This window comes from Gavialis gangeticus, unplaced genomic scaffold (assembly GCF_001723915.1).
Source record: "Gavialis gangeticus isolate Ggan-Ray unplaced genomic scaffold, GavGan_comp1, whole genome shotgun sequence".
NCBI lineage: Eukaryota > Metazoa > Chordata > Crocodylia > Gavialidae > Gavialis > Gavialis gangeticus.
Window position 1 is genome coordinate 21,541,528 of NW_017729033.1, and position 9,998 is coordinate 21,551,525.

The window sequence follows — 9,998 nt, forward strand, 5'->3', positions numbered from 1 at the left end:
TTAATCTATGAATCTATGAATCTATGAATCTATGACACCATGACACTCAGTCCAATTCACACAGAGGTTCAAGTGTAACTCCCTATGGAGTCAGCAACTACAAAGAACTTGGCGTTTCACTAACATTAGAACACACAGCCTGGAAGAAACTGTCTCTCAAAATTTTGCATGCTTGAGAAGTGGCACTATTGTGTTAATGGAATAATTTATACCCATTCAATTAGGAGCATCAAGAAAAGGCCCAGGAAATCCATTTAGATGAAAGCAAATGAAAGCGCCTTCATCCTCCCTGGTTTGACAAATACAGTTACATCTAACACCACACTTTGGTGCGTCTCCAAATTAAAAATGAACATGGCCAAGCAGTGTGGGAAAGAAGAGGGAATAAGTACTGTACATTTAAAAGAGAAACATACCCTTTTCACAGCCTTGATCTCACATCCTGGCTTGATTCGGCGAGCATAGCCTCCCTGAATCAGGGCCATTGTTATTCCAATAAAGAAGAACATCTTGCCCTGTTGCATGCTGAAAATAAGGCAAAAAACACAGATTATACAGATTATACACCAATTTCCACTGGGATCCACAGCTCCAGCATAATTAAAAATGCTAGATAAAGTGCATGTAGATGCCCATATAGCAGTTGAGGGTTGTTAACATTCAGATATGGTCAATCACCTCTGCAGTTACCAATTAAAAAAATTAAGTTGGCCCAGGTGGTAAATGAAACAGAGGTCTACTGCTGCACCCTGCTGCTCTCTACCTAGCTTGGGTATATTGAAGATAGCTGATACCTGGACACTCCAAGCTGTAACAGATGAGACTAAGTCATTCTGATGGCTATGGGTAGCCCATGGGATGCGAGTTGCGTCTTCAGAAGACGAGTGTTTCACATCCTCAAAACTGTAACTGCCACTGTGTGTTTTTGTAAAGTCTCTGGCCTCTCAGCTCAGGCAGTGGCCTGTAGAAGTGAGGGTGAGAAGTGTGTTGTATCATGGCCCTTCCTAATGCTCTCTAGTGGAAAGCTGAACTTCAGTCCACTACATATTTAAAGTTAAAAGCAAAACTGCACCCGTTACAGATCTGGAGATACCGCTCCCTCTTCTTCATCTCTTGTGACTATGAATTATTTGGATGGTTTTAGCTTGAGATCTCACCTACATAACACGTTGATCTCTCCTGACCAGTTCATTCAAGCATGCAAGGCTACTTTTGTAGCACTCTCACGTGGTCATAAAAAGCAATATATTCCACTACTGGATATTTCCTGCACCCTAAGTGAAGTGCAGCAGCCGCAGGCTTTTAGAAAGGGAAAGGTTTCCAACAACACGTGATGAGGTTAGTAAAAATCATGAACTCTAGTGAAGGAAATACAGGAACAGAGAGCACATACTGAAACAGAATTTAACAGGAACCCACAGGGCCAGACAAGGACTACTGAGGAATAAAGGCTTCGAGAACTGGCCTCAAGCTGGGACTCTTTAAACAAGCTAGCAGGACAGATATTTCAAACTTAACTACTTTACAGACCTTGCTTCTATTATTCTCTTCTATAGGATTTGGCTAATGAACATCAGAAGCTGTATTACCTAACTCTTTGCACGCTGCGTGTAATACAGAGCTATGCCAAGTGAATGCCATACCCTGTCCATCTTCATTATGCCTTGACATTTCTACCCATGCAGAAAAGCTCTCCAAGGAGCCTTACAGGAATCAATACAGTCAGGCCACTTGAGCACAAGTTCACCAGTGCATTTTGTAGCAATTATGATTTAATTTCTACACATCAACATTTTTTAACCTCAAATCAGCATTTCTGAGAAGTTGCTTTCCTGATAAGATAGGGGAGTCTGTATTTTATCTATTCTTTCTGGCTCACAAAAGAAAAGCAAATGATCCTTAAATGCACATTGCATAATGTCCTTTTGTATCATCTTGGTGTATCTAATCACTAAACAACTCTCTTGAAAATGAAAGAGATGCCTCAAGTGGGCCTCTTATCAAGAAAACAATTGCCAGAGAAGCCCTTCTTGTTAGCACACTGTACCTGCTGAACTGGAACCGGTGGTGGGTGAGAAAACTCAGACTGTATTCCAGACCAGAAAACAGGAAGAGATACAAGAAATAAGCTAGACCCAGGACCTTGAGGTTTTGAAGGTCTAAATAAAAGAGAGAGAGGCTGTGATGCTCCTTTCTAAGCACCTTGTTTAAAAACAACAAAAGCAACATCTAGACTGATTTACGTGGACTGCATGGGATGGGACCTTTCTCAGCAGTTCATACTGAATCTGCAAGTGCCACACACCACAGAATAGCTTTAACCAGTGTTTTCCCTCTGGTCACAGAAATGGGCCAAGGAGATCATTTCTCTCTATCTTTCATAGCCCAACCCCCCACCCACACACATACAGTCCAATCATTTTTAACCAAGTTCTCTGTCTGTGATTCCTGCTCATTGCTGAACAATTAGAGCTACTGAAATGGTCAAAACAAAAGATAAAGTGATTGAATGAAGACATCACTCGCTCTTGCCCCAGGGAACATGTACAACACAAAGTGAAGAGCCAAACAGCACTTACTCTCCTTTGAAGGGGAGTCCTTTCCTCTGGTGACTGCAGAGAACTGAAATAAAGCCAGGGGACTGAGCAAGTCAACTGCTGCCTGGAATCCAGATGTCACAGAGGACACCTAACGACAGAAAGAAATCCATCTCAAGGCTGAGGAAGTCACAGGCATATGGGGAATTACAGGCAACAGCCAAAAAAAAAGATGACTGCGCCTAAACATGGGCTGCATGAGCTGCAGCAGAGTTAGTTGGGACCATGGGTTCATACAACCCCTGACAACATCCCAAACCTTTTGAATCAGTGCTTCAGAACTGGCCCTGGCTCTGTAGCCAAAAGGTGGACATTTTCAACAACAAAAATATGGTGTCAAAAGCAGGACACAGGACAAAACCTGTAACTAGACCTGATACCACAAATTTGATTTCAAGAGCAGTCTGCACTGTCCACATAGAAGGGCACACAAACTCTAAATACAGTTGGTAGCATATCACCAAGTTCTTACAAACTGTGAATTGGGTTACTAGTTGATAGCCATTGCCTCCAGAAGCCAGGATAAGCATCAAGAGCATCAAATGCATCACCTCTGCTAGTTTTGCGATTAGGAATGGACTGGAGGAGTATTCAAACCAGGAATACTCACTTTCCTGTTACTCAGTTTCTCTCCCCTTAATTATAAGTCGGGATCCTGGTTTTCTGTGTTTAAAAATCCCAAATTCTCTGATTTAAATCCCCCCAACCCCTTGCCCAATTCTCTGGTTTAAAAGCTAAAATCCACAGTCTTCCATGATAAAAATTAAATGCCACTATATATATATATGAACACAATGTTTTATAGACATACTTACAATTTAAAAGCAATTTGGAAACCTACCAGTGCCTCAATAATTACAATGAAATAAATTCTATATTTTGAATAGCATAAATATATATAATTTTTAAAATATAAAATTTAAAAATATATATTTTATAGAATAAATTCTATAATGAAAAAAATTCTATATTTTTTTAAAAACCTATATTTTGGAGTTTGATTTTGGTTTTATATCATGGAAAAAATCAGAGCTCCCCCCGCCCCCTTTTCTCATCAGAATGTGGGTCCAAGCTGCAGCTGACCCCCCGCTGCTTTGTGGTTCCTAGCAGCCCTGATATACCAATGCCCTGCCCTTCACTCCCAAACCACAGAGCCCCCAGCCCTGCCAGTGCCCCTCACAGCCAAACCACCTCACTCCTGCCCCACAGCCCCCTGCCCCTGCCATTACAACCCACTGCCCCCTACTCCCAACCCCCACTGCAGCCCCGTGCCCCACTGTGGGTGCAGAAATCTCGGGGGTCACATGCCTCCCCTGCCCCCCATCACATGGCCTCTGCTCCCCCACCTGCGTCACATCACCTGTGCCCCCACCCCCATAGATTTACCTGGAGGGAGCTGCCCGAGCTACTCTCCACCACACTGCCTGGCTCCCATGTGCATGTGTGCGCACACACGGACGTGGCACCCCGTGTCCCATTCCCCCCCAGTCCCAAGAAGCCCCTTGGAAGCTGGAACTCTGCTAGCCTACAAGGGGAAAACCTCAGTTTCCTGGAATTTTCTCCTTTAAAGTAAAAAATCCACATTTTTCTCTTTTAAAGTAAAAAAATCTGCATTTTTCCACGGCAAACAGAAAAACCTGGATCCCTGATTATAAGGCCTGCATTACTGTTTGTATTACAGTAGCAATGAGAGGCCCAAACTGTGATCATGGCCCTTAACTACTAAAATATTTTCTTTCCTCAGTCAGTCAGATGCCCCATGCTTTACAGATGTAGATGCAAATGATTTTATTTGCTTAGCTGTGTGCCTCGGGCCCTCTCCTCATATGTATGAATCTGGCTACACAGTTTACATGCAAAACTTTACAGCATGTGCAGTGTGCTCACGTGATTAAGCATGTGCAATATCTTTATCACAAAAGCACAGCACATTATGTAGACAAGGTTCTTTGAACAGATGTGATATTTTTTATAAGACCAACTAAATAGTTGGAAAATTGTTCTTCAGGCATAGGGCATTTATGCCTATACCTGAAGAAGGGCATTTGTGCCTGAAAGCTTGCAAAGAACATTTTTTCCAAATATTTAGTTGGTCTAATAAAAGATATAAAATCTACCCAAAAAACCTTGTCTGCCTGTGTTTTTAGACCAATACAGCTACAACCAACAACGCTACAGCATGTTATGCTTCTTTTTTGGTACCTGCAGTCCTTGCAACCAGCTACTGACACCTATTGGGGAAGCAGGGAAAAGCACCCTTACCAGAGCATTCTGTTAATACAGGCTATTTCTCAGCTGCCAGTTTTTTATTGAAGGGAACATGTCCTGCTTAGGGTTTCATCTACCCTTCCTGCCACCTGAACCACAGCTCTGCATGATCTCACAAGATTAATCCTCCCCAGATCAGGCTCTCTCACCAGCAGAGGATGTGGATATTAAAATCAAGGTGAGGAGCTTTACAGGAACTATTAAATAAAGATTAACTTTAAATGGACTGATTTCTTCAAAACGCTATCAGGCTGGCCGATACTATCTTTGTTACCTGAGGCTTCTTATCTGTCTGTATCACCTCTTGTTTTTTGCCATACACTTTGACTGTACAGTCTTTCGATAGTGGACATCTTTTGTCCTGTGTTTGTGCATTACTTGATGCAACTGGATTCTGACGCATAATGGATGCTCCTAGACCTGAGAGTAATATACATATCAAACAGCACCATGCAACCAGAGTTAGCTGCCCAGGCAATAAGGACTCGGGTGCCAACAATATGCAGAGGACACAGCACCACTACCATCAAAAATAAGATCATACAGCTAAAACGGCTGGCTCAAGCTGCACCTGACCAAGAGAGAGAAAAGCATTTTGAAGTTTATAGTTTCCATTATAACTGATAAATTTCATAGTTGGGGACTATTTTTAGATTCTTCACTACTGGAGATATATAGGAAGAGTTACTGGCAGATATTGCCATCATTTCTGGTTGGTTAGGAAACATTGCCCCATCTTAATGGATGAGAGAAGTAAGAGAAGCCAGATTGACTGCAGTAGTACAATAAACCTAGGTCTGGTCATTTCAGCACACTAGATTCTCCAACTAGCAACTAACAATAACCACTACAGTGTCTTCCACGTCTGCTTCACAAATGGAAGGACTGTTCAAACAGCTAAGCACTGCTTGGAAAGAGTCAGATAATAAACCCGATTCAGTCCCCATTGTAAGCCCTAATGGCAAGAGGTTGGTCCAGTACATAAGTCTCAGTCTCAGGAGACTTTACCCCCATACTTTGAAAAGAAACTGTTCTGTAGAATTTTATCAGAAATCCTTCAAATGACTTGATCGTTAAAAACACTACCCAGTGTTATTCCTCACAAGCCAAAGCCGACTGCTGAATTCTAGCTGTCTCTATACATAGCATCTCTGGGGCAAAAGATAATATTCTCCTGTTGCTCTCAAACCTTTATTAAGGGTGTCAGGCAAGGAGATGGGGATTTTCTGTTTAGAAGCCAGAGATCCTGATCCTGTGCTAATGTTTAGTTATTACAACCTTCTTCCACAGCAGAAGACTGTTTTGTAATTAATCAATCTGTTTTGTAACTTTCAAAAGCATGCAAGTTAGAGAAAGTATTCTTCTTCTTAATAATAATATTGATAGTATTAATATTATTACTACTAAGAGCCTAAGACCCAATTTCAGAAGTGGTTTAGTAACTTCAATAAGACTTTAAGTATGTCAGCACCTAAGACAAAGGCAAGCACCTAGAGCAGTTTCTCACAAGCATCTAGGCACTGAAACCTATTTTTAAAATCTTGCTATCTGTAGGTGCTGTTAAACATTTAAAAATGGAGCCATCATGTTAAGTCTCACTGAAATGAAGTCTCATCCACACTCAGTGTCCTAAGTCACTAGTGAAAGTTTTACCCAGTGTTTATCAGATGTTGGTGTAGCTATAATGGAGAACTAACAATGCACTCAACGCTGGAAGCCTTGCATACCCTTCATGGGAAATGTCCACCTTTCCTTACCACAGCAGCATTCAGAGATCTGCCTCATGCTTAGCTATCACAAGTATTCGGTACATTGTAAGTGTAGACAGACAATACATCAGACTGCTAGTGGCAGCTGGACCCTAATTAGTTCACGAAAACAAACTATTTGTGGCACATTTTGGCTCACTGGGCTTACCCATGTTTTTTCAGTAAGTTTTATTTCATTTTTCTGGTTAAAAGTAGAATATGTCCATCTGAAATTCTCTTCACTAGAGGTTAGATTATGTCACCATGAGATGGTCCAATGTGCCAGGATCAGTCTGGAGTCTCCTATCAATCTCTTCAGAATTAATATACCTAATAGTAATTAAGTGGCAACTGTGAACATTTCCTATGAACTGTAGTATCTAGGTGGTGGGATATGACTGAATATCACAGTAACTATGTATGGTCACCACAAAGTGGCATGGGGTTAAGCCCAGCTCTAAAAAGCAAATTAAATCTCCAAGCAGTTAAATAAATAAGGGTTTCTGCTCCAATCCCACCGATAAGAATTTATTGATGGTCAGAGCCTGTTCTTATCTGTAGAAAACATGGATTTTCAGAACTATAGTTCATTTTACCCGCTTTTCCTTGGGGAGTGTCTCTGGAAGCAGGAAAAAGATGAAAATTAAATCCATCACAGCAAACATGAGAGCCAACAGGGCTGACCGAAGGTAGAAGACTTCTCCTTTCCCTGTCTCCATAGCCAGGTAAGCTCCAATCATTGGACCCAGGGTAAAACCCAAGGAGAAAGCAACACCGATCATTGCCTGCGGAAATACAATGAACACTGATATGCAGTTTTAGACAGTGGTTATTTCATGACTAAGTACTGATTTTTTCTGGTGATATTTGATAACCATCAGGTCTGTTGTATCCTGCTGGAAACCAAACTGTTGCGCCAAGTATTAATGCAACATAAAGAGAGATCAGTTATGCAGATGAAAGACGTTAAGCTCCTTTATTTCCCAATTCAAAGAGTCTTTTTTAAAGCCGTTTTGTTTCTTGTTACATCTAGGAAGTAAATACCAAAAAACCTCTCTGTAACCATCTTGAAGGAAGTGGTGAATAGAAGGCAAACAGCCATGAGTGACATGGTAAAGATAACTGAAAGAACTGAAGCTTTCGTGACCGGACACATAATAAGAGGGGCAATATCTCTACAAAATACAGTGTAATTTTTGACATTGTTAAAGAATGTCCAGAGACCACCCCCCAGAGATTACTTAGAGACTGCTATGAAATAAGGGAGATGGGGCCGGGGGCAATGCCCAGAGCAATTGTTTGCTTTATTAAGTCCCAGGACTGTTCACCCAAATCAGATCTAGGATCCTTTATCCATGGGATGGGTTTTTAGATTACAGAGCTGCTCAGAGCCCAGCTGGTGTCCGTACATCATAGGTAGCACCAACAAAGTGTCTTAGCTCTCGCATTTCTTTTGCAATACCCAGATACATATTAGATAATGTGAGCAGGCTTAAATTAGGTTAAAATTCAGGTCGGAGGTTTCTAAGAAAAACTGGAAGTGATACAGGAAATAGTAAGGTGACTCAATAAGCATCTCTCATCCCTCCATCACCCTAACAGGGATGTAATGATCTCTTTTGGCACACTGGGAAGGGAGAGCAAAGGGGAGGGAGTGGCTGCTGTTCTGGTGGTGACATGGGCTCCCCACACACTGGCTGCAGCAGCCCCACAGCACAGGCTCCCTGGTGGCTGCCAGTCTGGCACCTCCTCTAAAATTGGCACCTGAAGCTGGTACCCTGTCCTCTTCCCCTAGACACATTACTGCCTTATGAAACTGATGCACCAGAATGAAGCTTGAGCTTGCTAAGATGAAAAAAACATGCTACATACTTTGCTAATTTATACCCCGTGACCCCACTGTCTTCAATGTGATGACAGACACAGGAATAAGAACTGAAACACTGGCTCACTTATCATATCAAGGTATAGAGAGGGCTGTTATCTGAAAAGGGGGTTGAAAATGAAAGCACTGCATCAACAATAGGTATTACGTAATTTAAACTTCTCTTGACATTTTCCCCATGCAACATTTATCTATTGTAGAGATAAGAATTTCTGCCTACAAAAGTCTGCCTTATAGTTCCAATTAAATCAAATTCCTTTCATTTCCAATACTATTAAGGTTAACCATCACAACAATAATACACAAGTGCTGCTTCCCAACTCAGAGACATCTGTATTTTACTTGTTGACTAAATGATTCCTTAGTCAGTCTCCTTAGTAAGTATGTTTGTCAAGTGCTCTGGCACCTTCCTGGAAGAAAGGCACTCAACAAACATAAGTCATCATTACCACTTGATCAGTGAAAATACACACAACTGAGGGAAAAAATAACAAGTAATTGAAATTGATTTAGAAAGTTACCCAGAAATCTAATGCAATAGCCCATGTTTGTAACTCACCATTCCCTTGCTCCGTGCTTTTGGAGAGTGCAAGTCAGCAATTATAGCCGTTGAGAGACTGACATTCCCTTTGCTTATTCCACCTACAATTCTGGAAAGGAGAAACATCCCAAAACTCCTAGAGATGGCCCACAGAGCATAGGATGCTATCAAACCCATCTGCAAAGAGATGAGAAGGTTTCTTTGGAGGAGTCCAGAAATATTAGCATCATTTTAGGCTATTTTATAACCAGTGTCTAAACAACAACATCAATATCTATTCCAATAATCATGCAGCAAAAAACACTTTTGACTTAACTAGCATTTCAACAATGACACTGAATGTCAGACAATGAAAGTTCAGGAAGGTGAACTCATCTATAACCATATCAAATAATCTCCTACTGTTCCTTAAAATTAGAGGAAAGTGTGTGTGATCTAATGCCTACCTATACACTTTGACAGCTAGTCCAAGATTTGACTTTAAAACACCCTTTAACTCTTGCTTCATTTGGTTTATTGGAATGCCACAGAAAAGGATGGCAACACAGTTAAAATGTCTAGCGTTTCAGTCACAAGTTTTAAGGCAAAATAGGAAAAATCCACTTGCCTGAGTGTTAGTTTTAGCCCTCAAATTTGCTCATCATAGATTCATAGATATAGGGTCAGAAGGGACCTTGCAGATCTTCTAGTCTGACCCGCTGCCCTGGGCAGGAGAGAAAACTGGGCTCAAATGACCTCAGCTAGGTAATCGTCAAGCCTTCCCTTGGAAGTTGGTTCCAGATCCTAGCTGCCCTGATTGTGAAATAGTGTCTTCTAATGTCTAGTCTGAACCTACCCTCTAACAACTTATGGCCATTATTTCTTGTTACTCCGGGAGGCACTTAGGGGAACAGGGTCTCTCCCATTCCCCACTGGTCCCCCCTAGTAAGTTTATAGACAGCCACCAGGTCCCCTCTCAG

General features: G+C 41.5%; 1 protein-coding gene across 3 annotated transcripts in view; it reads right to left on the reverse strand.

Moving 5' to 3' along the window:
* Positions 1–9,998, reverse strand: part of MFSD10 (major facilitator superfamily domain containing 10) — a 45,085-nt gene that overhangs the window by 14,846 nt on the left and 20,241 nt on the right. For all 3 annotated transcript variants that reach the window (XM_019526419.1, XM_019526417.1, XM_019526420.1), the window contains 5 exons: positions 9,058–9,216; positions 7,210–7,398; positions 2,580–2,688; positions 2,048–2,159; positions 417–525 (listed from right to left, as the gene is read on the reverse strand). In XM_019526419.1, the coding sequence (XP_019381964.1) occupies positions 417–525; positions 2,048–2,159; positions 2,580–2,688; positions 7,210–7,398; positions 9,058–9,216 (678 nt within the window). The remainder of the gene's footprint in view (positions 1–416; positions 526–2,047; positions 2,160–2,579; positions 2,689–7,209; positions 7,399–9,057; positions 9,217–9,998) is intronic.